At 43.5% G+C, this 18541-nt stretch overlaps 1 protein-coding gene across 2 annotated transcripts in view; it reads right to left on the reverse strand.

Moving 5' to 3' along the window:
- si:dkey-100n23.5 (cyclic AMP receptor-like protein A) overlaps positions 1 to 18541 on the reverse strand; it is a 97990-nt gene that overhangs the window by 69656 nt on the left and 9793 nt on the right. For both annotated transcript variants that reach the window (XM_031806269.1, XM_031806270.1), the window contains exons 3-8: positions 16216 to 16270; positions 9355 to 9411; positions 9186 to 9246; positions 3096 to 3183; positions 820 to 909; positions 321 to 359 (exon numbers count right to left, since the gene is read on the reverse strand). In XM_031806269.1, coding sequence (XP_031662129.1) covers positions 321 to 359; positions 820 to 909; positions 3096 to 3183; positions 9186 to 9246; positions 9355 to 9411; positions 16216 to 16270 — 390 coding nt within the window. The remainder of the gene's footprint in view (positions 1 to 320; positions 360 to 819; positions 910 to 3095; positions 3184 to 9185; positions 9247 to 9354; positions 9412 to 16215; positions 16271 to 18541) is intronic.

Genomic DNA, 18541 nt, shown 5'->3' on the forward strand with positions numbered 1-18541 from the left:
CGGTTAGAGAGATTGATTCCTCACTGATGCTGCGAGCGCTAGCATGATTGCCTGGCTTGATAAGTGAATGTCTGGCTACGCTAAGTGATTGGCAGGTCATATCCAGGCTTGGGGAGACGTAATCCTTCATAACATTCTGAAGAAACAGACATGTACAGGAAGGAACACACACACACGCACACACACACACACAGGAAAAACCTCTGGCCTCCGAACATACAAACCCCTTCCCCTCTCTCTGTAGGGACCACCCCCCTCCCTCCCTCCCTCCAGTCTTCCCTCTATGCACTGGCTTTGATGGCTGAGAGCTTTTCACTTACATCCCAAATCTCCAAGCTACGTGGTTGCCTGTGATCCAGCTAGAGAGAGAGCGAAAGAGGGGGAAGAGCGAGAGGGAGGGGCAGAGAGAGAGTGAGGGTGATTACAAAGGGAGAGAGAGGAAGAGAGAAAAAGACAGAGAATCCTGTGAATTTGGTGGGGAAAGGAGCATAGCTGTTGCTATTAATAATCTCAGACTAGAAAGAGAAAGGAGCTCGGAGACTCTGGTTCTGTCCCCGTTCCTTCTTACCTCTGTTCCTTCAAGACAATCAATCTAACAATAATGGAGAAGTGAAATCAAAGGCTTAAACCCATCCGGTTTCATGCTGAAACCTCAGGTCAAAAAGGAAGAGATGACTATAAACTATAGATGTATACAGAGGAGGATGTAGAACAAAACGCAAGGCAATGGAAAGGACATCAAAAATATTAACAGAAATCTACATTCAAAATGCATTGTTAGCATGACAACAAATAGACAAAACTGAGTGTGAAAGTCACCACCAGGCTCCTGCTGGGCCGTAGTATCCACTGAACAGGGGCAGGGAGGCCATCACCAGGGGCACCCCCCAGGCCATCAGGTGGTACAGTCTGGGAGAGAAGAAAGAGCAGTGATTACATACCAATGGGAAAGACCACAAACACACAGTCCAGATGGTCTCCATGCCGTGCCACAAATTAAGGGATAGAACACTCTGTGGAGAGAGAGGATACAAGAGTTGCTGAACACACTCGCACACCCACAACCCCATACACCCACAACCCCCTTACTTCTTATTCTCCCTCATTCTTTACCATGTGCTTCACTGAACACTGACGAAGACAGACCAGCGTGTCTCGGGACAGGGGAGGAAAGCATCTCTCTCCGCCCGTCTCCTAGGCATGCTCACAGGGTCTGCTGGTGGTCCTCAGGTGGTCATGACTCAGTGAGCCTCCCTGGCAGATTGCGGTCCAGACACAGTGGCTGAAGGAGTGAGTGTTGTCGATACTTTATGGACCGTACAGTTACACGGTCGATATGTCGTCAGGACTACTATGACACGGTCAATAAGCGGTCAGTCCTACTGCAACACTCGATACACGGTCAATACTGCTCTGGTCCACTGAATGTGACAGCTCTCATTCAGGTTACATGGCCGTCTGAAATCCCAGGGAATATGTGATCTCACTCGCTACGTTTCCATATCGCTCCGTCTCTCTCTCTCATATTTGATTTTACAGCCCTCTATCACCTCCTCCCCTCTCTTTAGATGAAAAGTGAAAGAGAGAGAGAGTGTATGAGTGAGAGAAAGACAGGAAGGAAGATAAAGAGCGATCGAGCAAAGGAAGGGAGGGAGAGAATGACAGGTTGTGGAGGAAGCTTAACAGAGACAGATTGGTGGGTGGTCACTGGGCTGGGGGGAGGGGGGGGAGAGATAAAGAAAGAAAGAGAGAAAGAGAGAAAGAAAGAAAGCATAGAAGCAAGACATCGAGAGAGAGAGAGAGAGGTAAAGAAGGAGAAATAGTGAAAGGGAGAGAATGGATATATAGAGTAGATCTAGAGAGAGACACAAATAGTGAAATCAGTTCTGCCACTCAACACAGTATCTGGATGTGTGGGGGGTCTGTGAAAGAAAATCAATTCACACACACACACACACACACACACACACACACACACACACACACACACACACACACACACACACACACACACACACACACACACACAGCGCTCGAAGAGGGAGGTGTCTAGGTCCGCAGCAAACATGGACTTAATGAAGCACAGCAGGACTGGTACGCTCCGGCTAAAATGCACACACTTATCACACACTTACTTAACATCTCTCTCTCTCTCACATATTCTCTGGAGGATCAATCTCTTTTCAACTCTCTCCGTTTCCCTGCCTCACTTTTGTCTCATTTGGTGTCCCTCTCTGTCCTCTATTGTTAGTGCCCCCTTGTTTAAGCTATCTCTCCCCCTACGAGACTTTCATCTATCTATTCTCTATTTAATTTTTTCCTTTCTCAACTTCACACACACCAATTAGGGGTATGGTGGTTGTCCGGATGTTAAAGTGATGGGTGAGTGAATTCACTGCTCCTAAACCCAGCAGTCATAAAACTGTCTCATCACTCAGACACACACACACACACGTACTGAGGGGACACGCACACACACGCACAGATTAAACTGTCCCGTCTTGAGTTAAACCATCATTATATGGCCAGGTTTACAGTTGATCAATATGAGAAACACCTCCGTGCTTTACTAACACCTCCCCCACACACACACACTGCAAACATAGATGCACTCACAGGAGCATACACCCAGACAAGCACCCACATATACGCACTCACAGGAGCATACACCCAGACAAGCACCCACATATGCATTTCGGGTGCACTCAACCTCAAGGGAGTATGAGTAACAGAAACAAGAGAAAACACATTAATATGCACAAACACCAACACATGCATCATCACAACGCACAGCATTGATTTACGACTCCTTTTTCAATTAGTGCCTGGAGGAGAGAGGGAGACCCCCCCCCCCACACACACACACACACACACACGTCAACAAACTTTTTCACATGGATATTGGTTGTCCATCTCTCTTGCACACACACACACACTGTCTTTAGCTGGTGGATGTTGGTTGTCCATCTCTCTTGCACGCACACACACACTGTCTTTAGCTGGTGGATGTTGGTTGTCCATCTCTCTTGCACGCACACACACACACACACACACACACACTGTCTTTAGCTGGTGGATGTTGGTAGTCTACTCACAGCTCGTAGCGGCTGGTGCTCATCTCTTTGACCAGGTTAAGGTAGAGGTTCACTGTGATCAGGCACACCCAGGCCAAGGCACTCCAGTCTGGAGGAAGGAATGGGGAGAGGGAAGAAGAAACAAGGTCCTATTGCATAATCTATAACACAGAGAGGTAGGGAGGGAGGGAGTGTGTGTGTGTGTGATTACAGAGTTTGACAGAACAGGCTGGGACAACTGTCAGATTTATGGATTCCCAGTTACAGTCCCCCCCACACAAGCACACACACTTGGATTGTTGTAATTTTGTCTAAATGCATGTTGAGTGTTTGTGTGTATGTGTTCAGTTTATTTTTTTAAATTTATTTTACCTTTATTTAACCAGGCAAGTCAGTTAAGAACACATTCTTATTTTCAATGACGGCCTGGGAACAGTGGGTTAACTGCCTGTTCAGGGGCAGAACGACAGATTTGTACCATGTCAGCTCGGGGGTTTGAACTCGCAACCTTCCGGTTACTAGTCCAACGCTCTAACCACTAGGCTACGCTGCCGCCCCGTATGTGTTCAGTGATGAGTGATGGTGTGCAGAAGCTTCTGTTTTGTAATCTCTCCCATTTATGATGATAGACAAAGAGGCAGACAGATACTCCAGCTCAGGCAGCATATACAGTGGGGCAAAAAAGTATTTAGTAAGCCACCAATTGTGCAAGTTCTCCCACTTAAAAAGATGAGAGAGGCCTGTAATTTTCATCTTAGGTACACTTCAACTATGATAGACAAAATTAGAAAAATCACATTGTAGGATTTGTAATGAATTTATTTGCAAATTATGGTGGAAAATAAGTATTTGGTCAATAACAAAAGTTTATCTCAATACTTTGTTGGCAATGACAGAGGTCAAACGTTTTCTGCAAGTCTTCACAAGGTTTTCACACACTGTTGCTGGTATTTTGGCCCATTCCTCCATGCAGATCTCCTCTAGAGCAGTGATGTTTTGGGACTGTTGCAGGGCAACACAGACTTTCAACTCCCTCCAAAGATTTTCTATGGGGTTGAGATCTGGAGACTGGCTAGGCCACTCCAGGACCTTGAAATGCTTCTTACGAAGCCCCTCCTTTGTTGCCCGGGCGGTGTGTTTGGGATCATTGTCATGCTGAAAGACCCAGCCACGTTTCATCTTCAATTCCCTTGCTGATGGAAGGAGGTTTTCACTCAAAATCTCACGATACATGGCCAAAATTCATTATTTCCTTTACACGGATCAGTTGTCCTGGTCCCTTTGCAGAAAAACCCCCATGCTTCACAGTAGGTATGGTGTTCTTTGGATGCAACTCAGCATTCTTTGTCCTCCAAACACGACGAGTTGAGTTTTTACCAAAAAGTTATATTTTGGTTTCATCTGACCATATGACATTCTCCCAATCTTCTTCTGGATCATCCAAATGCTCTCTAGCAAACTTCAGACGGGCCTGGACATGTACTGGCTTAAGCAGGGGGACACGTCTGGCACTGCAGGATTTTAGTCCCTGACGGCGTAGTGTGTTACTGATGGTAGGCTTTGTTACTTTGGTCCCAGCTCTCTGCAGGTCATTCACTAGGTCCCCCCGTGTGGTTCTGGGATTTTTGCTCACCGTTCTTGTGATCATTTTGACCCCACGGGGTGAGATCTTGCGTGGAGCCCCTGATCGAGGGAGATTATCAGTGGTCTTGTATGTCTTCCATTTCCTAATAATTGCTCCCAAAGTTGATTTCTTCAAACCAAGCTGCTTACCTATTGCAGATTCAGTCTTCCCAGCCTGGTGCAGGTCTACAATTTTGTTTCTGGTGTCCTTTGACAGCTCTTTGGTCTTGGCCATAGTGGAGTTTGGAGTGTGACTGTTTGAGGTTGTGGACAGGTGTCTTTTATACTGATAACAAGTTCAAACAGGTGCCATTAATACAGGTAACGAGTGGAGGACAGAGGAGCCTCTTAAAGAAGTAGTTACAGGTCTGTGAGAGCCAGAAATCTTGCTTGTTTGTAGGTGACCAAATACTTATTTTCCACCATAATTTGCAAATAAATTCATAAAAAATCCTACAATGTGATTTTCTGGATTATTTTCAGGTTGAAGTGTACCTATGAACTTGAAGTGTAGTTGAAGTGTACCTATGATGACAATTACAGGCCTCTCTCATCTTTTTAAGTGGGAGAACTTGCACAATTGGTGGCTGACTAAATACTTTTTTGCCCCACTGTACAGTACACCTTAAATAATCACACACACCTTGGCTTAATCACACACACGTCCTGTACATCAACAATACCATGTCTGTGTGTCATTAAGGAGGAACTTCCTTTCTCCTATTATTAATCTCTCTCCCAGTTGCATCACTCTCTACAGGAATAGAGGGCATTAACACCTGATGTTACTGAGAGAGAGGGGGAACACACACTCTCTCCATCAGGGGTAGTTCTGTACTTTAATGTCCTCTCTGGCCCCTTTCACTCTTTTCTCTGTATCCTCTTCTCCCACTGACTGTTGGCATAGCTCACTTCATGTTTACTTCACTCTCTTTTGCCGTTTTGCACTCTCCCCATATCCTCCACTTCTCTCCCTCTCTATCACTGGCCCCCATCCCTCCTCTCCCTACCTTCATAATGAACAGAACTGACATAGAGCCACTGACCCCGCCGCTGTAGTTCACTGCCCTTCTCCCAGTCAGCCCTGTAGGCTGCGTGTGTGTTTACACGTGTGTGTGCATGTGTTTACACATGTGTGTGTGTGCATGTGTTGACACGTGTGTGTGTGTGTGTGCATGTGTTGACACGTGTGTGTGTGCATGTGTTTACACGTGTGTGTGTGTGTGTTTACACGTGTGTGTGTTTACACGTGTGCGTGTGTTTACACGTGTGCGTGTGTTTACACATGTGTGTGTGCATGTGTTTACACGTGTGTGTGTGTGCATGTGTTTACACGTGTGTGTGTGTGTGCATGTGTTTACCTGTGTGTGTGTGCATGTGTTGACACATGTGTGTGTGTGTGTGTGTGTGTGCATGTGTTGACACGTGTGTGTGTGTGTGTGTGTGCATGTGTTGACACGTGTGTGTGTGTGTGTGTGTGCATGTGTTTACACGTGTGTGTGTGTGCATGTGTTTACCTGTGTGTGTGTGCATGTGTTGACACATGTGTGTGTGTGTGTGTGCATGTGTTGACACATGTGTGTGTGTGTGTGTGTGTGTGTGTGTGTGTGTGTGCATGTGTTGACACGTGTGTGTGTGCGTGTGTGTGCATGTGTTTACACGTGTGTGTGTGTGCATGTGTTTACCTGTGTGTGTGTGCATGTGTTGACACGTGTGTGTGTGTGTGTGTGTGTGTGTGTGTGTGTGTGTGTGTGTGTGTGTGTGTGCATGTGTTGACACGTGTGTGTGTGTGTGTGTGTGTGTGCATGTGTTTACACGTGTGTGTGTGTGCATGTGTTTTCACGTGTGTGTGTGTGTGTGTATGTGTTTACACGTGTGTGTGTGTGTGTCCCAGCCCTGCAGGCTCTGTAGCTGATAGGCCATAGAGGACCAGTGTTTAGTGCACTGAACAGTCTGCTGTGTTTCACAGGTGACACCTGAGTGACATAAGTCCTGAGGTCCAGAGTAGGGGGAGGTTAAGCCTAAATCAGGAGAAGGTTTTCAGTGACTTAGAAGGTCATCGGAAAGGCAGATAGATCTTACTTCACATATTTTGTTAGTTAAAAAGGACCTCCCCCTGGGAGTAAGCCCTTCTATAGCTGCGTAGCAAAGGGCAGGCGTAGGGTTTTAAATTGTAGAGAACAGGTGTATGCTTTTAAATTGGTACCATCTTCATCATGATACGCACAGAAAATAATAGCAATCTATATGTTCAAAAGGATATGAGTCTCGTGTTCATATTTCACAACCTCTGCGGGCTTTTTGAGTTGCCTACGCGCGAGTCAATAGCAAAATAACACACTTGATTTAGGCTACATTATATCATGTTATACAACGGGTGGGTCTAGTCCTGAATGCTGATTGGTTAAAACCGCATTCCAGATGGTGTCTATTCCACAAGTTACCACCGGGTAAATCTATGACATTAAAATGCCTATTTACTCTCTTCCATCTGACTGTGCAATCCACTGTCTCATCAGCCCAGCCAGGCAATTTATAAACTTGATCTCCACTATAAAAATAATCTAGGCATTATCTCACATTTCTTTTAGACTAACATGTAGTTTTCAACAGCAGAGATCTGTATAAACCTTGCTGTCTGTCTCTCTGACATTTGCAACATTCTTTCAATATTCAAATTTGATCTACAGTTGTCCCATAGTAAACAACGTGTCGGAATGAGACAGACAGGCAGGCAGATTTTCTCAGCCAGTCGGACTCATGAATCAGCATCATTTTCATGGATAAATACAAAGCACTATCAATAGAAAACAGGTCAAACGTGACAAAGTGCAGCTAGTTTGTTGTCTTTCCAGCTTCAGTTTGAAGTGATTGTGTTAGCCGTGTTGTTGGCTAGCTCCTCTGAACAACAGTGTCCTGACGAGAGAGCACATCTTCTATGCCAGGTGGAATCACACATCATTAGCTCATTGTCATGGATGTATCCAAATACATGTAACTAGCAAACAGCTTAAACAAATGCAAATGCAGCTACTTTGTTGTTATTCTGGCTGCACTGTTTGGCGTGTCTGTCAGTTAGCCATAGTTGGCTGGCTAGCAAGCAAGGGATAAGAACGTTGCCAGCCAGTATGGAAATGGAACATTTAGAACAAACGACTGAGTCACATTCATAGAAACAGAACAAACAAAAAGACTGAACAACTGGGTCGCGTCTCTGGCAACCGAACCGATAGAACGAACGAATGAAATGATTGACAAATGTTCAACATTTTTTATGAACATTTGTCAATCATGTTTACATGTTGGTAACCCGTTGTATAAAAGTGATATTGCCGGGCAAACACCGGTTTTGAGGGCATTATCATTTAACTAAATGTGTCTGATCAGTGATAGATTAGAAAAATGAATAGATCAGCTATCAACAGCACTTATTTGCCCAGCCAGAGATCAAATAACCAAATATAGAGACGGAGATTCAGTGAAACGAAATCACATTGACTGATTATCAGACAAGCCTGAGGCTTTTGGTTGGGATATAGGCTACTATGTGAGTGAAGAGCAAGATAATCCACTTGTTATTCTGGGCTACATAACATGTTCTGATCAGTGCTAATAGATGAGCAAACTAGCTAGACTAAAGATTATCATGATGAACACTCACCTCAGTATAGTTAACATTTCCCAACCTAATTGTAACCAAATATCCAAACAGAGATTCAGTGAAGAACAAATCAAATCTGACATTGATTTATCAAGACGATACACCATGCTTGTCTCAAAGCAACGAGGTGCTGAAATTATAGCTGACCAGACACCAATTATTTCAAAAGGTTGGATTGCTTTGGGAGTTTCAGTAAGCAACAATTTGATAAATGCATTTAATGGCATTAGCCTACTCTTTAATTTCAATAATTTTGTCATTCAGTGATATTTCCACAGTAATTATTTATTGATCCATTCAGTTGTGGTTAAGAAAATGTGCAGGCTTAGTGGTGGGCTTGGCGAAGTGACATGCCTCGCAAAGTTTAGAACTGCCACGAGGATGGTAACAGTAACAGCCTACTAACGGGCACTTCCTAGCAACCATCATTATGAAGCATCAAATCTCATGAACGTGCATTGCTTACGCCGGACTTAGCTACGACTAGTCTTCTTTTTGGTTGGTGGACCAGGTGTAAATTCTGATCCAGAAGTCGGACATAGCTACGCCCAACCTAGCATTTAAGGCCAGCTTTTTTACAGCCACATGGTGAAACCAGCTCCGGTATCTTAGAAAGTCATCAGTAAGTTAGACTTGATTAGTAATTTAGGACTAGGTTGAGAGAGTCAGAAATTGATGGTAAAGAAAGCTTGGTAAGAAGCAGTATATTGGGAGGTCAGTCAACATCAAGAGTCAGAAGGTGATGTAAGCTGTAGGGAAGGCATTTGTAAGGGATATGTATGGACAGGTGAGGGGTAATGTATGTGAGGGATCAAGGGGAATCTTACCAAAATAAGTGAGCCACCAGGCCTGGAAGTTACACAGACTCCCCTCTGGATGGGTATCACCCTGAGGAAGGAGAGAGAGGAGACAAGAAAACAGGGGAGAGCTCACTCTGTAGCTCTCGGTGTGCATGTGTTTATGGGAACGTGTGTGTCTGTGGTGACAGTGACTCACGATGACATACGCTACACTGTCAAAGAAGGCCGCAACTGTCAGACTGCAAATCATCTTCTGTAGAGAGACAGAGATAGTACAAAGAGAGATAAATGGAGAGAGGGAAGGAGAGAGATAAAGTGAGAGGCGCCAGATGGTCCACTTATCCTGTGGTCTGGGGTTGTCTTGGGGATCGATCCCCAGGTCCAGGCCGTCCCACACTAATCTCATTACTCACGGCACGCACGCACAGACACAACCACATACATTTATACACACACACCAGGGTTTATGTTAGGTCAATGTGGTCGGACATTTGACAGAAAACATTTGAATTTACTGGACATTTGAGACATCTGACCCATATGCATGAGGTGCATAACCTGATTAGGGAGTCCACCCATGGTGCTCAGAATGGCAGAAATCACATTTAGATTATAGTAATTCATATTAATGGAACATGCGAGTCCAGGATGCAACGATATGCAGTTCTTCTTACTGAATTCAGATGTGCACTTTGAAGATGTTAGAATAACTGTCCACATTTACTTTTTCTCAGACAACAAGACCAGTAACCAACAGCAACATCACCAGCCTGTTAATCTACTATCCCCAGAGGAGAAAGGTTTACATATTCTATTGGTCAGCTTGTCGAGAAAGAAATAGCCTATTCAAACAGACTATGGGACAATAAAAAGCAATGAGCCTGTGCAATAGATCAGAATGTTTTGCTTAAAATGTTGAATAATACATTAAGTATTATTTCTTCACATCATAAGCGATGCGCACAAGGCAGTACTCTACGTGCGAATGTTCATTCCATAATGCAATTAGCTGGAAAACACTGTTGTCTAAAGAGCACCGCACATGCGAGTTGTTTCATGTGACAGAGATGAAAATATCCGTTAGAAATTTAGAATGAGAGGAGATCTAACAGGCTAATTTGAAGCAACGTAAGACATGCCTCATACAATGTTCAGGCTTCAAACAATTAAGTATATGTTTTCAAAATGCATGGTCTACTGCCTCCAGCTGACTGCAAGGTGGTGTGTCAGGAATTGATGAAGCTTGCCTTCCGTTGCCATTTGAGATGCTGACACAGCAGCTCTCGCGCTGTCTGACAGATTTTCCGCTCAAAGGCTCTGTATCGGTACGCTGTATTCGTGTGATAAATAAGACACATAACGAATATACTGTGACACACGCACTAATTTAATTCCAATAAATTATGCAAATGAATCTATAGACCGATAAGTATGACCAGTCAAATGTATTTACATCTACAGGTATTTCCATCAATGAATAGGCTAAAAAGCATTATTCGCAATGAGATGTTTTTTCTACTTCTCACAAACAAGTGGCCGGTGCAAATGTTATTTATCAGCGTTTAAATTTGTTATGGGCCAAAAGCTGGCCCACTGGTTAACGGAAACCCTGGCACATAGGGCTGTTGCGGTGACCGTATTACCGCCACACCGGTCGTTACGAGTCATGAAGGCAGTCAACTTCCAAATGACAGCTTAGTCACGGTAATTATGCTTCTCCAAGCACTGATGCTGCTGCTGGTCAGTAGTGTAAAAATGTGCGCTGAAAGTCGGGAAGCAAGTTCAGGAAGTAGTTGTTTTAATAAATAAACGCAACATAATTCAAAACAAGAAACACGAACAATGCACAAACATAAAAGTGAAACAATAACACCTGGGGAAGGAATCAAAGGGAGTGACATGTACAGTTGAAGTCGGAGGTTTACATACACCTTATCCAAATACATTTAAACTCAGTTTTGTCACAATTCCTGACATTTAATCCTAGTCAAAATGCCCTGTCTTAGGTCAGTTAGGATCACCACTTTATTTTAAGAATGTGAAATGTCAGAATAATAGCAGATAAAAGCTGAAATAAATAATTATATTTCTTTCATCACATACCCAGTGGGTCAGAAGTTGACATACACTCAATTAGTATTTGGTAGCAATGCCTTTAAATTGTTTAACTTGGGTCAAATGTTTCAGGTAGCCTTCCACAAGCTTCCCACAATAAGTTGGGTGAGTTGGCTTTTGTTGGTAGTCTGGCTTTTTAATGGATGTTTTGGAGCAGTGGCTTCTTCCTTGCTGAGCGGCCTTTCAGGTTATGTCGATATAGGACTCGTTTTACTGTGGATGTAGATACTTTTGTACCCGTTTCCTCCAGCATCTTCATAAGGTCCTTTGCTGTTGTTCTGGGATTGATTTGCACTTTTTGCACCAAAGTACGTTCATCTCTAGGAGACAGAACGTGTCACCTTCCTGAGCAGTATGACGGCTGTGTGGTCCCATGGTGTTTATAGTTGCGTACTATTGTTTGTACAGATTAACGTGGTACGATCAGGCGTTTGGAAATTGCTCCAAAGGATTAACCAGACTTGTGGAGGTCTACAGTTATTTTTCTGAGGTCTTGGCTGATTTCTTTTTATTTTCCCATGATGTCAAGCAAAGAGGCACTGAATTTGAAGGTAGGCCTTGAAATACATCCACAGGTACACCTCCAATTGACTCAAATGATGTCAATTAGCCTATCAGAAGCTTCTAAAGCCATGACATCATTTTCTGGAATTTTCCAAGCTGTTTAAAGGCACAGTCAACTTTGTGAATGTAAACTTCTGACCCACAAGTGAAATAATATGTCTGTAAACAATTGTTGGAAAAATTACTTATGATATCTACTTTGTGCATGACACAGACTTGCCAAAACTATAGTTTGTTAACAAGAAATTTGTGGAGTGGTTGAAAAACGAGTTTTAATGACTCCAACCTAAGTGTACGTAAACTTCAGACTTCAACTGTATAGGGAAGGTAATCAGGGAAGTGATGGAGTCCAGGTGAGACTGATGACGCACAGGTCCACATAACGATGGTGACAGGTGCGCTCCAAAATGAGCAGCCTGGTGACCTAGAGGCCGGAGAGGGAGCACACGTGACAATTAGTAGCCTAACAAACTTGCCTGCCTGGTACTAAGCATTCTATTGTCACTCTCATCACTCTGCCATCAATGCAAATGTAATCGAAAATCTAACCAAACACTTCATGAGAGCCCATGAGCTCATGTTGAGCAACATTTGTATAGGCTATGTAATTGCATGAGAAAACAGAGTGATGGCCGCTAATAAAAAGAGGAGCATCTTTCCATAGGCTAGGCCTACTATATTTATTTCTCAACTTTCCTAATATTAAGCACGTCCCGTATTTGCTATTTAAGTGCATAGTATTTTTTCCCGTTGCCTCTGCTTCATTACAGGTGCATGATAATGGTCCAACGCAGCACTTCGGGCCACAAAAGGCATGTATGGTTTTAGGGCGCATTACGACCACAAAAGGCATGTATGGTTTTAGGGCGCATTACGGCCACAAAGGGCATGTATGGTTTTAGGGCGCATTACGACCACAAAGGGCATGTCTGGTTTTAGGGCGCATTACGGCCACAAAGGGCATGTCTGGTTTTAGGGCGCATTACGGCCACAAAGGGCATGTATGGTTTTAGGGCGCATTACGGCCACAAAAGGCATGTATGGTTTTAGGGCGCATTACGGCCACAAAGGGCATGTCTGGTTTTAGGGCGCATTACGGCCACAAAGGGCATGTATGGTTTTAGGGCGCATTACGGCCACAAAGGGCATGTATGGTTTTAGGGCGCATTACGACCACAAAAGGCATGTATGGTTTTAGGGCGCATTACGGCCACAAAGGGCATGTCTGGTTTTAGGGTGCATTACGGCCACAAAGGGCATGTATGGTTTTAGGGCGCATTACGGCCACAAAGGGCATGTATGGTTTTAGGGCGCATTACGACCACAAAGGGCATGTATGGTTTTAGGGCGCATTACGGCCACAAAGGGCATGTATGGTTTTAGGGCGCATTACGACCACAAAGGGCATGTATGGTTTTAGGGCGCATTACGGCCACAAATGGCATGTATGGTTTTAGGGCGCATTACAGCCACAAAGGGCATGTATGGTTTTAGGGCGCATTACGACCAAAGGGCATGTATGGTTTTAGGGCGCATTACGGCCACAAAGGGGATGCCGCCGTGAAATTCAAGGCATTATCAAGTGCTTGTCAAATTGTGAATGAGAGACTGATGAAGTGTGTACAGCCTGCGCAATAAAACAAAGCAGAGTACATGCCTTCCAAGTGACTTTTTTGCAGCCTTACAATATATAAAAAATCAAAACATATAGCCCATGTTTGTATAACAACTAAAGTTACATGAATAACTCTAAATGAAGCATCTAGGAGGACCAGTTTCTTTGTTAACCCCTCAAATCGTTTGGAGAAAATATTTATATTTTATTCAGCTTTGTTCAATTGTATTCTTCATACTATAAGATAATACAAAATAATGCCACGGAATTATAAGCAAATCTTGTCTGCTAAATTAACTAGTGTAGCCCACAGCCATTTGGCATAGCCAGATCAGGACCTAACATAAGGACAACTCAGTATGCTATTCTGTTCTTCTGAAATGGACTACATTTTCTTCGTATCATGCTGCTTTAGACCTGTCTAAAATAAATCATGGATTTATTGTGATGGTGTGGGCTATAATACATGGATTTATTGTGATGGTGTAGACTATATGACATGGACTTATTAGACTTGGCTTGTAGGAAGCCAGGAGATGCCAAATGTGTTTGTTAATTAACAGTCAATTACAGTGAGCCCGACAGTTATTTTCTTGACAATCACCGGCTGACGAAAATGTTGTGAACGCCACAACCCTACACCCACTGCTCATAGCCTCTCACACAGTCTGACTGGTTTCTTTAATAAACTCTGAGAGACTTGACAAAGTGTAAAACAACTTTCTGTTCTGGTGTGAGAGAGGGAGTGGGGGTAAGGTACAGGTCCAAGGGTAATAGAATCGGTCAGTGTCATAGTGAAAGCTGTCATTTACACCAGATTAAGAGGATAACAGAACAGAATGCAGCTAAACCTGCTCCACAGTCATCACAAACATGAATACACACAATACCCCATAATGACAAAGCAAAAACAGGTTTTTAGAGTTTTTTGCAATGTACAAAAAAAGCCCCCCGGAAATATCACATTTACCTAAGTATTCAAACCCTTTACTCAGTACTTTGTTGAAGCACCTTTGGCAGTGATTACAGCCTCGAGTCTTCTTGGGTATGATGCTACAAGCTTGGCACATCTGTATTTGGAGAGTTTCTCTCATTTTTCTTTGCAGCTCTTTTCAGGTCTCTCCATAGACGTTCGATCGGGTTCAAGTCCGAGCTCTGGCTGGGGCACAGAGACTTGTCCTGAAGCCACTCCTGCGTTGTATTGACTGTGTGCTTAGGGTCCTTGTCCTGTTGGAAGGTGAACCTTTGCCCCAGTCTGAGGTCCTGAGTGCTCTGGAGCAGGATCCAGACGTGACACTTGGCATTCGGGTCAAAGAGTTCCATCTTGGTTTCATCAAACCAGAGAATCTTGTTTCTCATGGTCTGAGAATCCTTTAGGTGCCTTTTGGAAAACTCCAAAGGAGCTGTCATGTGCCTTTTACTGAGGAGTGGCTTCTGTCTGGCCACTCTACAATAAACGCCTGATTGGGGGAGTGCTGTAGAGGTGGTTGTCCTTCTGGAAGGTTCTCTCATCTCCACAGAGAAACTCCAGAGCTCTGTCAGAGTGACCATCGGGTTCTTAGTCACCTCCCAGACAAAGGCCCTTCTCACCCGATTGCTCAGTTTGAGGGATGTCCTTGTCCCATTGCGCTGTAGAGACTCCTTGTGTCCGGGCGCATGCACGCTGACTTCGGTCACCAGCTGTACAGTGTTTCCTCCAACACATTGGTGTGGCTGGCTTCCGGGTTAAGCGAGCTGTGTGTCAAGAAGCAGTGTAGCTTGGCGGGGTCGTGTTTTGGAGGACGCATGGCTTTCGACCGTTGCATGCACTGTCAACTGTGGGACCTTATATTGACAGTTGTGTGCCTATCCAGATCCTGTCCAATCAATTGATTACCACAGGTGGACTCCAATCAAGTTGCAGAAACATTTCATGTATGATCAATGGAAACAGGAAAGAATTTGAGTCTCATAGCAAAGGGTCTGAATATTTATGTAAATAAGGTAACTGTTTTTAATACATTTGCAAAAATGTCTAAAAACCAGTTTTCGCTTTGTGATTATGGGGTATTGTGTGTAGATTAATTAAATAAACCACATCCACATCAATTTTAGAATTACGTAATTTTAGAATACATAACAAAAATGTGGAAAAGTCAAGCAGTCTGAATACTTTCCGAATGCACCGTATGCCCGCACGTGCACAAATACACTAAGACCCCCACACCCCCATACATACAAACAACATTATCTCTTGAAATTGAAAGAGAGAAAGGTAATGTTAGTTTAAACATTGCTGAAATGTGGCCTTAAGGCATCTACACAACTACAGCCACCTAAATAGCGATGAGTTGAGTTGTTTCTTCATAACTCATAAGACTAACTAGCCGTGGCCCATTCTTCATGTTGAATTGGGACCAACTATGCGTAAATATGTCCAGCGACAAACAACTGAGACTACACACCGGGAAGATTCTTAGAACAACCGCCCATACACAGTTGAGTTGGCTGTAGTTGGATGGACGAGTACAGTAGGAGCCTTAACACTATTAGGTGCAGATTCACAGGTGTAGAACGACTTTTCACTTTAATTGGACAGGGAAAAACACAAGCATTTAATCACTTTCAGATACAGACCATGAGCCATAATTGATACATTTGTACATTTCAATGACGCTGTAATTTGTCATGAGTAGCCTAATCAAACAGACTTGCTATGGCACAGAAGTAAGCATTCTGATGCACTTCAAAGCACACACAGACAGAAACACAAACACAAATTACCTGGGCCAAGGAGTGATACCGGCGGAGAAGCCAGATTACAAACAGCATGAAAAAGCTGAGGAGAGAGTAATGAGACAATTGTTCATATGACACATTCCCGCATAGCTCTGTATTCTTTCAATATTCCTGTTTAGTTTTGGCTTACCTTCCTATATAACTCAGTAAGGCTGGGTATAGCTTTACCTATGATATATATTGAAATGAAAGAGCAGTGCACTTCCTGCCGATCTACATCAATGATGTATGCTGAACAAAAATATAAATGTAAAGTGTTGGTCCCATGTTTCATGAGCTGAAATAAAAAGATCCCAGAATGTTTCCATACGCACAAAATCTTATAGCGCTCAAATTTTGTGCACAAATTTGTTTACATCCCTGTTAGTGAGCACTTCTTTGTTAAAATAATCAATTCACCTGACAGGTGTGGCTAATGAAGAAGAACATTAAACAGCATGATCATTACACAAGTGCACCTTGTGCTGGGGACAATAAAAGGCCACTCTAAAATATGCCACAGATGTCTCAAGTTGAGGCAGTGTGCAATTAGCATGCTGACTGCAGGAATGTCCACCAAAGCTGTTGCCAGAGAATTTCTCTTCCATAAGCCGCCTCCACGTCTAACCATGTCAGCCCAGGACCTCCACATCCAGCTTCTTCACCTGTGGGATCGCCTTACACCAACCACCCGGGCAGCTGATGAAACTGTGGGTTTGCACAACCGAAGATTTTCTGCACAAACTGTCAGAAACTGTCTCAGGGAAGCTCATCTGTGTGCTGGTCGTCCTCACCAGGGGCTTGACCTGACTGCAGTTCTGCATCCTAACCGACTTCAGTGGGCAAATGCTCACCTTCGAAGGACACTGGTACACTGGAGAAGTGTGCTCTTCATGGATGAATCTACGATTTCAACTGTACCGGTCAGATGGCAGACAACGTGTATGGTGTCGTGTGGGTGAGCAGTTTGCGGTTATGGTATGGGCATGCATAAGGTACGGACAAAGACCACAATTGCATTTTATTGATACAGTGACGAGATCCTGAGGCCCATTGTAGTGCCATTTATCCGCCGCCATCACCTCATGTTTCAGCATAACAACGCACGGCCCATGTCTCAAGGATCTGTACACAATTCCTGGAAGCTGAAAATGTCCCAGTTCTTCCATGGCCTATATACTCACTCAGACATGTCACCCACTGAGCATGTTCTGGATGCTCTTGATCTCCGCGCACCACAGCGTGTTCCAGTGGGACAACATTCCACAGGCCACAATACATCAACTCTATGTGAAGGAAATGTGTCGTGCTGCACGAAGCAAATGGTGGTCCCACCAGATACAGACTGGTTTTCTGATCCACGCCCCTACCTTCTATCTGTGACCAACAGATGCAGATCTGTATTCCCAGTCATGTGAAATCCATAGATTAAGGCCTAATGACTTTATTTCAATTGACTGATCTCCTTTTATGAACTGTAACTCAGTAAAATCTTTGAAATGGTTGCGTTTATATTTTTGTTCAGTATATAAACCCTGGATGCCTGAACAGGGCCACTACATTAAAGCCATTGCGAAGCCATTTTGGTACTCCTCTTCCATTGTAAAAGATTTTGGAAGCTATAGAAACACATTTATTAATGGCTACATTTGTTTGCCACATTTATTATATTACAGACATCATGATGAGTACTTTTAAAGTATATTATCTGAGCTAAACTTTCAAATAAAATAAAAACATTAAATACATTTTCCTTATTGAAGTACTTTTTTTTGTTGACAATACTAATCTTACTGTTCTCACTACAAAAAAAATATTAAATACATGTAATTTCATCCTTGAAACATTTAACTGAAATACTGTAGAATTCCATTCATTCCTATGGAGGACTGCTTCAGCCAATATGGCTGACAGGTATCTTCAAAGCCTCTCAATGGCCAATACCTCGCATCCGCAATACCTCGCATCCGCAATACCTCGCATCCGCAATACATCGCATCCGCAATCCAAGGTTTATACACATCCTTGATCTACATGGATTATTTTGCAGTGCAATAATCCGCTACCCTTGACCCCTGATCCTAACCCAGCCACCAACTAAAGATTCCACTCTTCCCTGCTTCATCACGTCATAAGTGAATAGCAGAATTAAGCCCAGACAAATCTTTTAACAAAGGGTTCTTTAATCCTGGTCCTGAAAAACCACAGGGTGTCCAGGCTTTTGCTTTAACCCAGCACTAACACACCTAATTCCGCTAATCAAAGGCTTGAAGATATGACAATGATTTAATTGAATCAGGTGTGTGAGTACTAGGGTTGGACGGCATCCAGA

Source organism: Oncorhynchus kisutch, linkage group LG26 (assembly GCF_002021735.2).
Source record: "Oncorhynchus kisutch isolate 150728-3 linkage group LG26, Okis_V2, whole genome shotgun sequence".
NCBI lineage: Eukaryota > Metazoa > Chordata > Actinopteri > Salmoniformes > Salmonidae > Oncorhynchus > Oncorhynchus kisutch.